Below are 18,175 nucleotides of genomic sequence, written 5' to 3'. Positions count from 1 at the left end.
CGTCCCCCCCATCAGGATTTATGCTGTGGTCCAAAACCCCTCCCTCCGGGCAGCTGGACAGCGGAAGCCACTCCCTCAGGAGGTGACGGGCTCAGCCCTTTGGTGAGGGTGCTTGCTCTTGGGTTTCTGCACTGAGCAAACGTGAGACCTTGCAGCCTCGAAGGCTCCCCCCAGTTAGAGGTCTCAGTGGGGAATAAACCAGACCCTGGCTGACTGGGATGGACTGGTTCCCCAACATGCTGAGACAAGGGTTGGTCCCCACCATGCATTGAGCCCTGAGCTGCATGCCCACCATGTGTTCGCACAACTTGCTAGGCTTGGGTGCTGGGAAACCACACTGTTCTGGTTATAAATCTGGGGGAACAGGAGGACTGTGGGGAGGAGCTGTCCCTGACTTGCTCGGGGAAAGGACCATGCTTGGGATGGGAAAGGGGGTCCTCAGAGCCTGGGCTTGGGGATGGAGCCCGTGGAGGCCTCAGGCGCAAGTCCCACTGGCTGCCCAAGTCCGGAGAAGTCCCTCTCCCCACAGAGGTCACTGTTTGGTGGGCCAGTGGAGCACAGCTTCAGTGGGGAGGGTGCCTCTTGGAGAGGAATGGACCTCCAACTTTGCTCCAGGCTGTCCAGCAAACTCGGGACTGGGGACATTGAGGACATGGGCCTCCCACTAGGAATCCATGAGCTGCAGGGTCCCCCCAGGATGGAGCCCTGACCCTTCACTGGGGGGGGGGGGCAAGAGGCCTTGCCAAACTGCACAGGACAGGAGCTCTCCAAGAAGAGCCAGGATCCAGAGCTCAGGCCAAGGAGATGTTCGTTGCAAAGCATGGCCAGGTGGTCCTCTCATGGAAATGGCTGAAGTACGGAGCACTCCTTCAAGGAGAAAGGCTGTTGGGTGCCTGCTGGACCAGAAAGAGCGGCCCTGAACAGTGGGAAGGCAAAGGTTTTTATAGAAGTTGAGGGCTACAAGGTGGGAGATTCTCGGGATCTGATGGGCTGGCCACTTTGGGGAAGCTGGGCGGGTCCTTGTCCCTGTCCCTGGAGTGATTTCTCTTGTTAGGCAAAGGGGCTCCTTCAGGGAAGCCCCCTGTGAAGTAGACGGAATGTGGGGTTGTGTGGCCCAGCCCAGATGGAGGATGGAGGGTTGGGGTTTCCCACCTGGTTGTTCAGTTGCAACTCCCTTCTTAGAGGCTTCTCTCCTGTGGTCTGGGTGGGCTTGCAGGGGGGCAGGAAGAGTCAGTTTGGGCCTGATAGGATCAGGCAAAGAGAGGAACCGGGTTTGCCCCGGTCATGCCACAAGACAGGGAGGGAAAGAGAGTGCAGCCACCATTTTCCTGGTTAGGTTTATTACAGTCCAGCCCAGGGTTAGGGCTTCCAGAGAAGCTGAGCAGGAAGGCCAGGTGGTCCCTGAGATTCGCCCACCCTTTGCCTGCTGCTCTCAGGCAGGGGTTTAGGTGCAAAAAGCCCCTGGCCGCCTCCAGCTGGATCCAGCTGCTGATCCTCAGGGCTGCAGGCACAGAAATCTCCTACTCCGCCCTGTACTGTACTGTAGTTCTCCGTGCACCACCCTCGATTTTGGAACCGGATCGCTGGACCAGCTCCAGGGGGCGGGGCGGGGCGGCTCTGCTGCCTGGGTCTCAGCGCCAGGCTCTGGAGGAAGTGGGGCGGGCTGGCAGGCTTTGGACCCTGCTCCTGCTCAGCAAAGGATGAGCCAAAAGAGCTCCATGGTGGTGCCTCCCCTGAAGCTTGGCCTGGGCGCCTTCCCTTTGGTGCAAACGGGCCAGCTGCAATCAGACATAGGCAGCCCCCAGCCCAGCCTTGAGGCCCCTGTGTGGGGGCCGAGGCATCCGTCCTGTCAGGGCTTCTCTGCCCCCCACCCCAGTCCCTGCTCAGCACCGATTCCTTCTTCAGCATCCTTTGCAATGGCCGCCTCCTTAGATGTCAGCATGAAGGAAGGGACAGTGTGTTGTGCAGATCCATGTAACGTTCCCGTTTTGCCTTGTTTTTAAATGCCATTCTGATTTTCTGACCCCCCCCCTTTTTTTTCCAATCCTGGGCACATTAATTGAGAAACGGGAGGCCTTCTTCGGCACTCACGGTGTCAGTGGGGCAGCGGCCTCCGTCACCCATCGCCGCACGGGATCAAACCCAGCCCCTGCCAGGCTCTCTCCCCCCAAGCGCTCCACCCTCCTTGGGAAACGTTCAGGGGCACGCAGGACCAAGTCCGGGGCCTTTCAAGTCGGGTTCCTAATCGTGCTGCTACCGAGCAGCAGGGCCGCAGAGCTGGGGGATTTTCTAAACATCATTAGAAAGTATTATGAAATCGCCCCCGGCGTGGACGAGAAGGAGCCACGCTTGGAACTTTCTCCGACAGGAAAAACAAAACAAAACTGAGAAGCAGGAAGGGGGAGCGGGAGCTTCTGCTGCTAGCACCTGCCCGGCTGGGCTCCTGCGGGACAGAAGAGCAGGCTTCTCTGGGCCTGGTGCAGATGGATCCCCCCATCTCCCGCGGGGCCAGAGACTTGGGGTGCTTTTCCAAGGGAGACAGTCCTGCCCTGCCCTGGAGGGGGAAGTCCTGAAGGATCAGCCTGGGGGTGGCTTGGTGGGCCAACTAGTTTGTTAGCCCCCCCCTTATTTTCACCCCCTATATTTTTTAATTCAGGTCTGCCTCTCATCCCCCCCCCGCTGGATCCTCCCCCCCTCCAACCCACAGATCGAGATCACCCACAGTGTGAAAGGGGGGGTGGCAGAAACAAGAGTCGAGGTACATGTTCTAAGTCTATTTATTCAGATTTCTCCTTGGATTTTAGCCAAGCTCAAAGCGCACCCAGCCGCCACTCCCTGCAGCTTCGAGGCCTCCGCTTTGGACACCTGCGAGGAAAGGAGCCGGTGAGCGGAACTGGGGGTGCTGCGTCTCCCGACTTCAACTCCAGCCCCCTTGAGACCACTCTCGACCCTCCTGGGGGCCTCGGGGGCCTGTTGATGGGAGCACTTCCATCTGTTTTCTTCTGTGTCAGCCCTCCCCCCCCAGTTTTCATGCAGACGGGCAGCAAACCGCAGATGCCCCCCAGGTCAGCCAGGCGATGTCCAGGAGCCCTCCCCTGGTTCAGAGGAGCCCCGCTGCAGCTTGCAAAGCTCTGGAAAAGGTCCTGCTGTCGCTGAAAGTGAGGGAGGGTCCAAAGAAGGCCCACTGCTCTAAGAACCGAACACCCGTGCCTGAAATAAACCTACCTATTGGGGAGGGGCGCACATCCCTGTGGAAAATGAAAAAGAGCAGGTTGAACGTTGCCTCTTCCATCCGTTGTGCCTCTGAAGGGAAAGGGCCCCCGGTGGGCACCGCCTCCCCCCGGGGCCCGCAAGGGCAGAGGAGCCGAGCCCCCTCCTCTGCCAGCTGGGTGCATCTCTCCCTCGTGCACAGCAGTGCTGGGGGAGGGGGAGGAGGCCTGGCGAAAGGCGCGAGGCCCAGGTGCCCCAGCGCTGAGAGACCTCTCGGGTCCAGCGCCCAGGGCTGCTGCTGGCTCTCCCTTGTGCAGAATTCCACTATGCTGTGGAAAGAGGTGATCTCACCTGGCTCTCTCGCACACGCAGCACCCTCGCACACCAGGTGGCGACAGCCCCCCCCTTGCCACAATAACGCGACTGTCTTTCTTCCATGGCTGAGTCTCCACAGCCACCAGCGAAGTGCTTACCCTCTTTGCGCAGTTCCTGCAGGTCTGCCTCGTTCAGGCCCACTTCCTTGACAAAGGATCTGCACTTGCTCATGAAGTCCTCTCTCACGGGAAGGTCCTTGCCTGCACACAGAACGAGTCAGACCTGAGTTGTGGCCTTTGGGCATTTTTGCCCCAGGAGGCAGAGAAGGGAGAGAGATTTCTAAGATGGTGGTTACTGAGGACCCCAGTCCTTGGGCAACTCTCCCCAAAGGGGGGCTCTTGGGAAAGAGGAAAGAGAGGAGCAGCCCCGCTTGCAAGTGCCCCAAACCACCGATCGATCAGGGTGTTTTCAGGAGTAGGAGTTGAGGGTTGGGGGCCCCCTGGATGGGCACCTGTTTTCAGGGGAGAATTGGAGGACACACAAAGTTAGAAACGGGTCTGTAGCTCAGCTGGTGGCAGTCCCATGAGCTCAGGGCATGTGGCATCGTGGTGACCCCAGAAGGGGCAGGGGGTTGGTGAGGCGATGCCCTGGGGAGGTTCCTGGCCCTTAAAAGGGCCCAGCAGAAGCAGGTGCCATGTTTGGTGGGTGAACCCAAGAGGTCCCCTGGTTACTGACAGCCACCTCAGGGGGCTGCCCAGCGCTCTGACCAGGCACGGTTGTAATATGGGGAGATCAGAGCTGCCGCTCGACAAACAAGTCAGCAGAGGAAGAGGAGCCCTGCTTCTGGGCACAGCTTGACTCCAGGAGGCAGGAATGTCTCCGCTGAGTCCAGAAAATGTTGGGCCAACTTGACCAAGAGGCCCAGAAATGGTCCCACTGGGAGCCTCTCCTCTGCTTTTGAAGCTGAAGAAGAGAGAGCGAGGGAGGGCTCCTCTGCTGCTTGCCAGGAGATCCCTCCCGCTAGCCCAGCTGCCACTGGAGGCTTTTAAGTCCCCCCTTTGTCCCATAACGAGTCACCGATGGAGCCTTATGGATGACAGTTGGTTTTGCAAAGCAAACCCAGGTTTATGGCTTAGCAAGCTCTGCTACCCAGCTCCTGTGGCTTGTTCTGAATGACGTGGCTGAAACAAATCATGGATCAATGGGATGTGCGAACTCAGCCGAGACAGGCTTCGCATTCCTTTCTGGACGAGGTACATACTCATACACGTGACCACGACACAGAAGTTTGTTCCGTCGGAAGTCATCTTCATGCTGATTGAGGCTTGTGTTGAATAATCGGTTTGTATCTTATCCATAATTTTTTTACCACCTCGCTCTGTAGGAAAGAGATGAGGCAACAGTAGACCGGCTTGCTTTTGCTCTCGCAAAGAGATCGGGCACAGGGCAAACCCAGTTCAAGCTGGGACTCCTGGAGATTTAGGTAGGAGCTGGAGGGAGCTGAGCTCCTGGTCCCCGGTGAAGAAGAAAGGGCCTTGGGGGCGAGACGGCGATGAGGGCATCCAAAACTTAAAGCGTTGGCTTTGGGGCCCTGACTGTACCTGCACATTAAGAAAACCATCCCTGCCATGAAGCTCCTTAGAAGATAAAGATGTTCCCAAAGTGCCGCTTGCTTGAGCTAAACCCCTATGCACCCCAGAGATGAGATGGGCACCCCAGAATCCCTTTCTTTGCCATCCTTGTCGACCAAGCTCCTCTGGTCAGGCTGGCAAGGCTGGTCCCTGCGGGGTCCAGGTTCTTTCCCTTTTGGCGTGTGATCTCTGAGAGGTGACCGCTCAAGTGGACCTCAGAACCGTGGCCATTGTGCCAAACTCCTACCAGGCGGTGACAGACTGTGTGATCTCAGACTGCCATTTTGGGGGTGCTTGTGTTTACAAGCTGCAAGGGAACTGGACCCTTGAACCTTTGATTCCCCCTCTGGGCCAGGGCTCTTTGGGGTCTTGGACAGCGATAAGGGGTTTTAGCTTTCCCGTTAGCTCCTTCAGGGAATTGTGCTGGATCCTGGGAACCGAGGCGTGTGGGGCAGATACTCCAACCCCCGCCTTGTTCCTTTCCCGGTGCCCACCCTGCATCCCCAATTCTTTGCCCAACGGGCTCCCATTGTTACAAGCCTCCCCCTCGCCCCACTTAATACATACCACATGTAGTGGTGTATACTCCATCTTCTTTCCTGATGACAGGATTTATTTCCTTGCACCCTTGTGGCCTGTAAAATGATGTCAAAGCGTATGAGGGCGTTGTTCTCGTCAACCTGAACGGTGCTCTCCAGCCCTTAAGGGATCTGCTGTTGTCCTCCCTTGGGATCTCTCTGGATCTCAGAAGCTGTTGGGGCAAACCCGCTGGCCCCAGGGGGGCTCCAGGGCCTTTGGAGTGACTCGCCGCCCCTTCCATGAGCAGCACACAGCAGGGCCCCCAGCCGGCGCGCCACTTGGGCACGATGGAAGCAAGCAAGCTGCAAACCGGGGCACTTACATGCGCAGGTTGATCTTCATTCTGAATTCATCCTTTGTCACTGAATGAAGCACGGCAGGGATTATGGGCATATGGCGGGACATTTCCCTCAACTTCGGGCAATTGGTTGCCATGGCTATACTGTACCACGGTCCTGTCAACTGGGGATCAAAGACAGCGTTAGGGGCCAGGCTGGCATTTGCAGAAGGAGCATCTCACATGCCGGGGAGGCTGCCCCTCTGCTGGAGAGAGACAGAGAGACAGAGAGACAGAGACAGAGAGAGACAGAGAGACCGAGACCGAGACCGACCTGGACCGCCAGCCTCCTCCCCCAGCAAGAAAGGGCCCTTCCCTCACTGTCCCAGCAGCTTGGCCCCAAAGGAAGAAGGCAGAGACCTGGTGCAATTGCCCTTCCCTCTCTGCCCGAAGGGGGGGCTTTCCGCGCCGGAGCTCCTTGGACTCCTCTGGTCAGGAGGGTTAGGGAAGGCACCCCAGAGCAGAGCAGCCCCTGCTCCGGCCACGGTGGCTTACCCTGCTAAGCTCGGCATTCTCGAATGGTGTCGAGTCATCTGCCTGGACGGCGCAGCAGAGGGCAAGCCCCAAAGCGAAGAGACAGACTTTCATCTTGCGTGGTCCTTTCTCCTTCTCGGCCGAAGAATCCTCTGCGACTCGGAGGCAGGTGACTGGGGTCTGCAGGGCTTCTTGCTCTTATAGAGCCCGGGGGTGCTCCCCATGCCCCCTGCCCCTGCCAAGGCTTGCATCACCTCCATCCATGCGTGCAGCCACCGAGATAGGGGGGTTATTCTTGGCCTGGGCCCTGTTGGCACACGGGCCCCTGCTGGGCAGCTGACCTCACCCATCGACATTCTCCAAACAGGGGACGTTTGCGTTGGCCCCAGACCCAGTGGGCATTTGGCCTGCAGCCCACCAGGAAAGGTCTTCCTCCTTGATCTGAGGCCGGGCAGAGGGCGCGCCAAAGGTGAGCAGCTTGGCTGAAATGCAAAACTAACAAGCTTGTGTCCAGCCAGGTGAGAGAACAGAAGACAGAGGATGGAGTCTGGAGACCAAGGTGTGCTCATGCGCTCCGGGGTGACATGGCACTGCACAGAGAAGTGCTTGTGGGGAAAGAGGTCGGGGGGGTCAAGCTCCTTCCCCTGTGTTTCCCCAGACCAAGAGCCAACCCGCCTTGGGAATGGAGGTTCCCCAAAAGGCCTGTGGGCACAGCCAAATGTTGCCTTGACGGCCTTGGTGCAGGCCTCCCCCGCACAAGTGAATGAGCTCCCAAATGCCCCGTTTCACCCTCTGCAGCAGGTGGGAGGCACAGCAAAGGTGGCTGAATCATCTCTGGAAGGACACGCTGGGTCCTTTTGCCTAAAAGCAACCAGATGTTACAAGCCAAGTGCAGATCCTCTCTTGCAAGAAGACCCCAAAGAGCCAACCCCCTGGACTTGGCAGCCGACACACCACCCCAGATGGCTTCCCCTGTGTTGCCGAGGAGGGCCTTGCTTCTCCTTAAATCGGGGAACCCCTTTCAGACGCACACCCAAGTGGGTGCAGATGCTCTGACTTTGGTGCCCTCGCTCTGTGACAAAGACTCATGATGTGGCCGCCATGAAATAATCTCTACGTAATCCGGTGCTCAGAATGTGCTGAAACTAACCCTGGGATTGTGGTTGGGATCTCTACTTTTTCAAGGCTGGTTGGCCTGACCCGGAGTGGGATGGGTTACGGAACCCTTGGACCATCTGCACTGCCTATAAGGCAGGGACGTGCAACTCTTTGGTTGCCAAGGACCTACTCCTTACCCTCTCTGAGAGCAGGAGGGGCACGGGGCAGAGAAAGGAAGAAAAACAGATGGGGAGTTTCCATGTTTTGTGTCTTTCAACTTTCAGAGAGCTTCAGGGCTCTCTGAGTTTCATGCCCGAAAATGGCACATTTTTGACATGGCAGGATTAGAAGGCAGCAAAATGGGGCTGGGGGTCTGCCTGGGCCTCTTCTTGCTCTCCTCTGCTTTCAAGATTTAGTTCTGCCAAACTAGAACAACCGGGGCTCCTTTGCTCTGTACCCCCCATTCATCTATTCTTCCTTTGGCAATAAGCTTAGGAGCAGTAAAATGCCCGGGGTGGCTGCAAAACCTTTGTGAGATGTGTGGCACCTGGATGGGCCCACAAGAGTGTTAAAGGAGAAAGGCCGTTTCCGGGCATAACTACAGTGACCGTATTGTCATGGAAAAAATAAATGACAAACCTGAAAAAGGGGCAAATCTGAAAGAGGTTCATAAGGACAAAAAAATTTAATCGTTTATATTTATAACTGCTTTACAAAGGAAAATTCAAGAGCAAAACCAAGAAAAGAAATAATAAAATAAATCTAAAGGACAGCTTTCTAAAATAAAGGACGTGTGGTCACAGTGGGCATAACCCACCCTTTATATCATGTCATTGGCTTGCTATTTTATCTGTGACTGGGTTTTTCTTCCCTCTTTTTATGGGGATGTGTTTTTATCGATTGCAGAAGTGCCGCACGGCATGCAGAATTGGCTCCTCTGGGTCATTTGTTTATTGCGAAGGAGCACCTGTGTCTTCTTTCCCAGCAGTGGGCAGATGTTGATGGCTCGTGGCCTTGTCCACCCCGTCTCCCTCTCTCTTCCCACCCACCCCTCCTCGTCTACACTGGTTGCTGCCAACATGCAGAGACACCTCAGGGAGCATCTTTTTTCTCCCCAGGGTTTTCAGCAGCAGCGGCTCAAGCCCTTTCGCCGTCGTTTCTGCAATTCCAGGTCTTTCTGGCTGGGAGAGGGACCCCCCATCACCAAGGCAATGAGAGATGAAAAGGTGAACTGATGGCTGTAGGACGACCCTGGCATGTGGATTTCCCCAGAAGGTACCACAGCAAATGGGGCACATGGCCCACTCCAGCCTGACAATTAAAACACACCTTGCAGAACAGGATCCTTCTCCGCTTTGTGGTCCCTGAGCTTTCCACACACGTCAGAACAGCCCTTCTTTCTTAGTGCTGGCAAATACCCTGCCCATCTAAAATTATGATCATCTGACTGTTCCTGGCTACTATCTTTGCCGCTCAGGTCACCACGCTGTGATCTGACACCCTTATGTCGGTGCTGTGGACCAGATACGCCATCTTCATGATTCTTGACAGCAAGCGAAATGGTTGCCTGCCTCCCTCCCTCCCTCCCTGCTGGGCCTTGGCAAAAATGGGATCAGAGATGGAAAATCCCCCTCCCCTCAGTTTTAATTGCAGCTCTGCCCTACTGACGGAGGGAAGAAAGACTGGGATTAGCCCTCCTGAGTGGGAGACAGACTCGCCCCCTTTTAACCAACTGGTTTTTAGCCTCGGCTAAATTGTCCTGAAAGGAAAAGGTAAGGATTGCCCCAGAGGTGAGAGAAGCTGCACAGACAGCACACACACACACACATGTTATTTTCTTAATCTATTTATTAAGAGCACATCAGGGATGTTTATATCCCAGAGGTTTAATGAAGACAAAATTGCACACAGCAGCTGTTCTCATTGGATGCTTCTGCTTTGGCCCCTGCACGAAGGAGCCCGGGGGCAGAGCTGGGTCCCCTCCTCTGGCTTCACTTGGAGACTCAGCTGGGTGTCCCAACCCTCCCACCTGGCACCACCTGACACTGCCAAAGGGGTTCCGATCAGGAGCGAACGTGTCCCGTCACGAGCCGAGCATGCTGATCCTGGAAACAGTCCCCTCTGGCACTGATGTCTTCACAGAAAAACTTGCCTAGTTGTTGTTTTCTGTACAGGCAACTGCAGACACAAAGTCAGGATAGCGTAGTTATTGCCTAGATGAAACATCCGGCAACGGAATCACAGGATGCAAAGGGGGCGGTGGGAGAAACACAGGAGCACCCCAAACATGGGTTTGCTCTTCCCTTAGGTCTGCACTTTGTTTGGACCAACTGATCTTGAAAAACACCCCTCCCGCTCTGCCGTTCCCCATGCGTGTGGATACAGCTCCCTCCCAGCGTGAATTCGGGCAGCCTTTACGAAGAGAGGTCCGAGAAACAGAAAAAGGAGCTGGCCTGCCTGCCTCTGGAGGCGGTCAAGAGCAGAAGAGGGGCTCCGACAGGTGGGAGCAGCCTGGACATCGCCAGGCTCCACCAAGAACCTGCTGCAGAGCAGTGGTGGTGCTCCAAGCAGAAATGCAAGAGAGGGCTCTTGCCAGCTGCTGGGATCCCGCCTGCCTGGCCTGGCACGGTTGCTCCTCCTCACAGGAAATGCTGCTCCCTCAAGCAGCCCCATTCTTCCCCTCTCTCCGCCAGATGCCTCCCTATCCTTCCCCTTCCTGAGAACATCCATGCCCAAGGCACCAGGGCCCCTTAGTTACAATCCCACGGGGGATCTGACTGTACTTGTTGCCTAATTCCACCCCAGAGGGGCCCCGGGCCCTACCTCTGTTTCCCTTTTTTGTGGGCTCAAAAGTTTTAGGGGTGTGTGTGGGCGCGTGCCTTTTTGTCTGTGGAACACAAAATGACCTGCTACAGGAGCAAGTTAATTCAACAAATATCTGAGCAAGGAAGTACATGAAGGACCCTGGCCTTTTGCGGAAGAAACGTGCTCATCTCTCCTTCCCTGGTGGGTTCTTTTCAAACCAGAGAACGAAGAAGTCTACGGATTTCTCTCGTTTCTCTCTCTGTCTCTGTCTCCCCGCCTTTGACCGACAGCCATCTTTGGATCTTACGTTTGTTGGCCAGATGGATGATCTGGTCTGGGTCCAACTCCAATTCCGCCACCTGGTCTTCAAATAACTGTTCCACAGACTGGGACACGGACATAGTCCTGTCTGCAGAAAGGAAGAACAGACGGGCCTGAAGTGAACAGACATCTTGAGTCTCCCCCCACAGATTTCCACGGGGAGAAAGCGCTTCAAATATGGAGGTGCCAATGAGCATCAAAATCTGGGGCCAACTTTTCCATCAAGGGAATGCCCTGAACGGTGGAATTCATGCTGATTTTAGCAGCGCCAAAATATGTAATCAACATGGGTCCGAATATGGCCCAGGGGGTTTCCTGAGAGCAGGGCGCAGTTGGATCGAGCTGGAAAGAGAAGCACTGAGTCGCCCCTCAGGCCACGTGTTGATTTCTTGCCGGAAGTGGAACAACGCAAAACCAGAAGCCGTGACACTCTTGTGGCACTCCTGGGAATACCGCTGACGTGGCTGACCTCACGGCCACCCGTGCCTGCCCACCAGAGGGGACAGTGGGAGGATAGTAGGAAGGTAGCATCTGCCCGGAAGGACCGGCCCCTCCCCAAAGGATCCCAATGGGACACTTCGGTTTCATTGATCTCGTTCCTTTGGAAACCCTCTAAATGCCCAGCGAGAGTGCCCTGCTGCGTCTGGAGAAAGAAGCAGTGGGGTGGCCCACCTGGCTACCGAAAAAGGAGAGGTGAAGGAGGACCTTCCAAGAACCCTTCCTAGGGCAGCTTGGCGCTTTTTCCACTTCTCTCCTGTCCTTTTCCTTTTGCGCAAGGTGCCTTGGAGAGTGACCGTCACAAATCACCACTTGGGAGAAGAGGGATGTGCAAGTGAACAAATAAATCATGGGCTGGGCTGGCTTTCCCCTTGGCAAAGTGAAGATGGGGAGTGCTCTGGACACCTACCGTAGAGTGACACAAACTTGCACACCTGGTCTTCAATGGGTTCCAGGTCTGTGGACACTGTGATGACATAGTTGTCGCAATCTGTCTTCAGCATGTCTATAATTTTGTCCCCGAAACCTGGCGGAAAGAGCAGAAGGAGGCCATCCAAAGTTAATGGTGAGGGCCCGGCTGTTGTAGAAAGCCTAAATCAAATTTGGCATGTCCTGAAAGCCTCTCCTTCTAAGTACATTTTTAAAAACTAAACCAATATTTCATTCTTTTATTGACCTACCATGTAATGCAGGACCCGAAATGTGAATTGTGAGTCAATGTGAAATCAATTAACTACAAAAAGGTTAATTTATTACAAAAAATATTGGCTAATTAAATCATAAAGATATTGGCAGCTTGAAAGGTTAACTCCATCTCATTGTGTGGATGTAGCTCAGGTGTCCAGACTTTTCCAGTGGAAGGGAGTTCTACCATTTCAGCTAAGTTATTATTTTTTTTTCTAAGAAATGGAAAGAGTTCTTACATCATCTCCTGAGTCAGAAGGTAGGAAAGCATGTTTATATCTCAGCTTCAGCCAATCTGCTGCTTTTCAGGAGTTTGAGGCAAAGAAAATGCCCCATATTCCAACCCAAGATGCTCTAGACCGCTCTTCCAGCCCCTCCACCCACCTCCCCAATCTGCTGATTGTTTCACTGATTGATGATAGACAGACAGATGTTGATGCAAAAGAGGAAGTGCAGGGTTGGAGACAGGCGGCTGCTAAATACAAAAGGGAGCTGGGGCGGGGGGGGGGACCTGGCCCCTGCTGAGCAGAACCCATGTTGGGAGAGCACCACAAGTCTCCGGAGACCCGCTTTCCCCAGAGAAATTGACCCAGCTCAGATGCCCTTTCCTCTGCCAGGCGGCCTGGAGCGGAGGAGGCTCGAGAGGAGCAATTCCTGCTCATACAAACCAGTTGTGTAGGTGTATTTCCCATTCTCCAGTTTTGTATATATAAACTCCATTTCAACACATCCGTATGTCCTGTGAAATGAAATGACAGAACGAGTCATTAGGCAGGTGCAGAATCAGCTTCAGGCTCCTGCCTGGGCGAAAAGCTTCACGGAGGGAAGATGCAGAGCAAGATGCTTGTGGGGCTCTCGCTCACTCCTCCCCCCACCCTTGGCTACGCGGGCACCTCTTCTCCTAAAAAGCCACGGGGCTCTCTGCTTCTGGGAAGAGCCCTGTTCTCCTGCTGATCCACACGGATCGAGAAAAGTCCTGTTTCTTGTTCCCACTGAGATCTCCTGCGGCCCCTGCAGACCTTCCAGAACAAACTGGCAAGGCTCAGCCCCTCTCAAAGTCACTGGGGACAGAATTTCCACCACCCTCCAGGACACAAGAGTGTATGCCCCCCAGCCAGGGGGCAGAGGGCAGGAGCAGCAGAAGCAGAAGCAGAAGCAGAAGCAGTGGGCACAGGCTTGGCACGGCACAGCAGGCACTTACGTCGAGAAGTTGGTATAAACATGGAAGTTTCCATCCTCCAGTCTGCTTATGTTGGAAGCCGTTATCTCCTTGGTCATATGTTCTATCATCCACTCACAGTTTGTGGCTACAGCAAGCAGATACCATTTCCCTAGGAGCTGAGGACAGAGGCTGGTTAGCAAACCAGGATTCCCAAGCTGGTGTGTGGGAGAAGTTGGGCACAGAAGTCTGGGCAACATGCTTCCTGTCCAGCTTATTTGGGAGTCCTTTGGTCCTGCTATCCAGTCCTCATGTGGGAGCTTGACTGGAGATCAAGTGCTCGTGGTGCACCACTGGCCATTTCACACCCCACTTTCAAAATCGGGGGGCTTTTAGATAGAGGCTTGCAATGGGACCAGGCTGTGCAGCAAACCTCGGGGCAGGGGAGCAGAGGAGGAGTGATGCCCAGTGGGCATGGAGGGAGGGACTGTCCGGCTGGCCTCAGGACCGGACAAGAGCTGGCACCCCGGAAGGGAAGTCTGGAGCTCCAGCAGGAGCTGAGGGTGGCGGGGTGAAGCCTGGGGGAACCACTTGAGGAACTTTACACTTTGGAAAGACGTTTCCTTGGAGAGAACACTGGGGCGGCGGGTGGGCCAAGAGAGTTTAGATTTTGAAGCTTCTTCATGTTTTCTCACAACGGTCTCTAGAAGAAGTGAGAGGACCTGCGATTCCTGTTGAATAGCCTCCCCGTCTGCCGGGAGTTGAGCACAGAGAGATGGTTCATTGGCAGGGAAATGTGTGAGTTGTCACCCTTAACATTCCACTGTGTGCCCTCCTCTTTCCCCATAGACAATGATCAGCGTTCTCATTGGCAATGAAAATTAAGCACTTTAAGGATGCCCCTCAACAGAAGGGAGCTGGACCAGAGGGCACCCCAAGGAGACGCAGCCTGGCTTGGTTACCTGGTCAAAACCGCAGCGGTCAGCCTCCTCAAAAGTGGCACATGGAACGCAGAGGAGGGCGATCCCCAAGCCACACAGCCAGAGCAGCTTCATCCTGCCCACTTCCTTTCTGCCTGCTCTGCCAAAGAACCCTCGGAGATGCCTGGAGAAGCAGGTTCCCCGAGGTCCTTGGCTTTTATAGCGCTCAGGCGCCACTTCCACCCCCAAAGGTCTGCATCTGCCTCAGAACTCGGTCGTGGGGCACTCGGAGAGCCGCGTGGCTGCTGAGCACAAAGACGGATTATCTCGCCCAGCACAAAGGGCCATTGCTCTGCCTTGGCCGAGGACCCAGGAGGCATTTGGAGGGCCTCCAGCCAGAAAAGGCCTCCCTCCCACCTCCCCCCCACCTCCAGGTCAGGAGAAGGCCGCAGGGCGAAAGTTGGCAGGAAACAGCCAACCCCCTGCTTTCTGGGCCCTGCTTGTCCTAATCACAGCACTGGATGTCGGAGTTGGGAAGGGCACAGAACCTCCATGGACAGAGAACGGGCACCTTGGATAAACAGCTCTCAGCAGGGAGCGTTTTTAGGGGTGGACTTGGCTCTAATTCGGGAATTATTATTATTATTTTTTGTATTATTTATTTGACTTGTCCCCGCCCATCTCCCCACAACGGGGGGCTCTGGGCGGCTTACAACAAACTAAAATCAGAAATACAATTAAAGTTATAAAAACCAGACATTACAAAAATAAAAAAGCTAAAAAATCCAAGAGGCCGATAGGGGCCACACCAGGCCACTAAGGGGCCAGCCAACCCCATTTCTGATATCCTCCCTCCCCGCCCCGCCAGATGGCAGAGCCAGGTCTTCAAGTCCCTCCGAAAGGCCTGGAGTGAGGGGGTCTCTCTCACCTCTGGGGGCAAGATGTTCCAAAGGGCGGGGGCCACAGCAGAGAAGGCCCGCCTTCTGGACCCCGCTAGTCGAAGTTCTTTTACTGCGGGGATCCGGACCATGCCCTCTCTGTGAGATCGGGTGGGACGGGTTGAGATCGTGGGGGCGAGGCGGTCCTTCAGGTAACCTGGCCTCATGCCATGTAGGGCTTTAAAGGTGATAACCAACACCTTGAATTGGACCCGGAAGCAAACCGGTACCCAATGCAGCTCACAGAGCAAAGGTGTTATATGGGCCCTTCTTCGGGCCCCAAAAACTGCTCACGCGGCCGCATTCTGGACCAGCTGGAGCTTCCGGATATTCTTCAAGGGTAGCCCCATGTAGAGCGCATTGCAGTAGTCTATCTGGGAGATAACGAGGCCATGAGTGACTATTTGCAGGGCATCCCGATCCAGGAAAGGGCACAACCCGAAGCTGTGCAAAAGCCCTCCTGGCCACGGCTGCCACCTGCTTTTCGAGCAGGAGCCGCAAGTCCAGGAGGACCCCCAAATTACGCACTGGGTCTGTCTGGGGCAGTGCTACCCCATCCAGGACCAACGATGACAACGTCCCGGATACAGAGGAGCTATTAACCCACAGCCACTCCATCTTGCCAGGGTTCAGCTGGAGCCTGTTGTTCCCCATCCAGACCCTCACAGCCTCCAGGCACCGCGAGAGGGCGGAAACGGCATCACTTGCCTCACCAGGGATGGAGATGTATAGTTGAGTATCATCAGCATACTGATGATACCTCACCCCATGATGACGGATGATCTCGCCCAGCGGTTTCATGTAGATGTTGAAAAAGAGCGGAGAGAGAACCGAGCCCTGCGGCACCCCACGAAGGAGGGGCCGAGGATGGGACCTCTCGCTCCCCATCACCACTGATTGGGATCGGCCCCGGAGAAAGGAGGTGAACCAGCACAAAACTGTGCCGCCCACCCCCATATCCCTGAGCCGTCCCAATAGGATACCGTGGTCGACGGTATTGAACGCCGCTGAGAGATCAAGGAGAGCAAGGATGGTCGCACTTCCACCATCCCGCTCCCGCCAGAGGTCATCCATAAGCACGGCCAATGCCGTTTCCGTTCCATAGCCGGGCCTGAAACCTGACTGATAAGGGTCCAGATAATCCGTTTCCTCCAGGACCCTTTGGAGCTGCGAAGCCACCACTTTCTCAACCACCTTCCCCAAGAAGGGGAGGTGGGAGACTGGACGAAAGTTGTCCAGTACGGTAGGATCCAGGGAGGGCTTCTTGAGGAGGGGGTGCACCAACGCCTCCTTGAAGGCCGCTGGAAACACTCCCTCCTGCAAGGATGCCTTAACCATCGCCTGGATCCAACCACATGTCCCCTCCCGAGCTGCTTTCACCAGCCAGGAGGGGCATGGGTCCAGATGACAAGTGGTGGCCCTCACAGTCTGGAGGATCCTGTCCACTTCCTCAGGAACCACAGGATCAAACCATTCCCAGCTAACTAGGCAAGAACAATCCCCTGGTATCTCCCCAGACCCTGCACCACGCTCGGAGTCCAACTTGGAATGAATCCGAGCGATTTTATCCTGCAGGTGCTCTGCAAATTCCTCCATGCAGCCCTGCAAATGAACCACCACATCCCCCTTACCAAGGAGGGACCTGGTGATCCCAAACAGGACCGCCAGGCAGCACTTTGCAGATGCAATAAGGGCGGAGAAGTATTGGCGCTTTGCCGCCCTTATCGCCACAATGTAGGCCTTAATCGCGGCTCTAATATGTGTTCGGTCGGATTCAGTCCGTGTCTTCCTCCAGTGGCGCTCTAGACGCCTCTTAACCCTCTTCAGCACCCTCAACTCCTCCGTAAACCACGGGGAGTGTCGGGGCCGACGTGGCAAGAGAGGTCGCAAAGGCGCGATCCTGTCCAAGGCCCCAGCTGCCTCCTTATTCCAGGCAGCAGCCAAGGCCTCCGCTGGACCGTGCAGCAGGTCCACGGGAATACCCCCCAGCTCCCTCTGAAACCCTGACGGGTCCATCAGGCACCGGGGGCGGACCAATCTCATGGGTCCTGCCTCCCTGCGGAGGGGGTGGCATAGGAGAAACTCAGGGTCACCAGGGCGTGATCTGACCATGACAACGGGGAAAGCTGTACATCTCCCCTCAGGTCACTTTGCCATTGCTCAGACAAGAAAACTAAATCCGGCATGTGGCCACTATCTCGGGTTGGGTCCCGCACAATTTGAGGCAGGCCCATGGCTGCCATGGTAGCCATGAACTCCCGAGCTGCCTCAGAAGACCGTCCCGGGGATGGCAGGTTGAAGTCCCCCAGAACCATAAGCCTGGGGAACTCCACCGCCAGCCCCGAGACGGCCTCCAGCAGCCCAGGCAGGGAGGCTGCCACACAGCAGGGAGGCTGGTGCAGTAGCAGCACTCCCAACTGTTCGCGGGCGCCCAACCTAAGAAACAGTGTCTCACAGCCAGAAACTTGTGGAGCAGAGCCCCTGAAGGTGAAGGCCACTAGAGATTCCCAGATCACAACAGCCACCCCTCCTCCCCTGCCCTGGCATCTCGGCTGGTGCCACACCATAAACCCAGCTGGGCACATTTCCAAGAGGGACACCCCCCCCTCAGGCCCCAGCCAGGTCTCGGTGATACATGCCAGGTCTGCCCCCTCCTCAGTGATCAAGTCACCTAAGATGGGGGCCTTGTTTTTAATTGACCTGGCATTAAGCAGCAGCAGCCGGAGGCCAGGGCCCCTATGAACCTGCTGGCCAGGACCTGGGAGTGAGGAAGGGGGGCCGGAACACACCACCGGTAGCACACACTGGGGGCGTCTTCCCCGAAGATGGCCCGGCCCCCTGCTCCCGCCATAACGTCCCCTACCCATCACCACCTCGATAATGTGGCCCCCCATCATCCCGGGGGTGCCAGGCCCAAGTACCTCCAATCCCAGGCCCTTGGAGTCCCCAATCTGGAGCAAAGATCCCTCCATCCAATCAAACATCTACATTCAAAACCAAACAGTCCCAGGAGAGGGGAGATCTCGCCCATGCACCAGCTCACACTCTCGGCGCAGGCTGAGACCCACCCCCCACCAACCTCACACCACAATCACACTCTGCCCCCTGCACGACCTCTCTCACTAGTCGACAGGGCGGGCATCCCATGCACACACTCACACCTCCTGGCTCTCACCCAGCAAGTGGAGCCTCACATCCCCATACGC

At 55.8% G+C, this 18,175-nt stretch overlaps 2 protein-coding genes across 2 annotated transcripts; both read right to left on the bottom strand.

Moving 5' to 3' along the window:
• Positions 1-2,784: 2,784 nt before the first annotated feature.
• LOC103067918 (olfactory protein-like) lies at positions 2,785-7,010 on the bottom strand. The gene is made up of 7 exons (XM_088146738.1): positions 6,568-7,010; positions 6,058-6,197; positions 5,724-5,791; positions 4,787-4,903; positions 3,684-3,785; positions 3,226-3,248; positions 2,785-2,865 (listed from the first exon to the last, which is right to left on the bottom strand). Exons 1-6 carry the CDS (start codon positions 6,658-6,660, stop codon positions 3,226-3,228), a joined length of 543 nt encoding a protein of 180 aa, XP_088002864.1. The 5' UTR covers positions 6,661-7,010; the 3' UTR covers positions 2,785-2,865.
• A 2,470-nt stretch (positions 7,011-9,480) lies between these two features.
• On the bottom strand, positions 9,481-14,379 carry LOC103067687 (extracellular fatty acid-binding protein-like). Its single transcript, XM_025165964.2, has 6 exons — positions 14,074-14,379; positions 13,154-13,290; positions 12,621-12,691; positions 11,678-11,794; positions 10,757-10,858; positions 9,481-9,822 (listed from the first exon to the last, which is right to left on the bottom strand). Exons 1-6 carry the CDS (start codon positions 14,164-14,166, stop codon positions 9,797-9,799), a joined length of 546 nt encoding a protein of 181 aa, XP_025021732.1. The 5' UTR covers positions 14,167-14,379; the 3' UTR covers positions 9,481-9,796.
• Between the last annotated feature and the right edge of the window lie 3,796 nt (positions 14,380-18,175).

The sequence above is a fragment of the Python bivittatus genome, unplaced genomic scaffold (genome assembly GCF_059951505.1).
Source record: "Python bivittatus isolate LINGU-HERP-01145 unplaced genomic scaffold, Pbiv_v1 ctg000160_np1212, whole genome shotgun sequence".
In the NCBI taxonomy this organism is placed as follows: Eukaryota; Metazoa; Chordata; class Lepidosauria; order Squamata; family Pythonidae; genus Python; species Python bivittatus.
The sequence above is the reverse complement of the archived record's forward strand: the minus strand, read 5'-3'. Positions and strand labels throughout refer to the sequence as shown.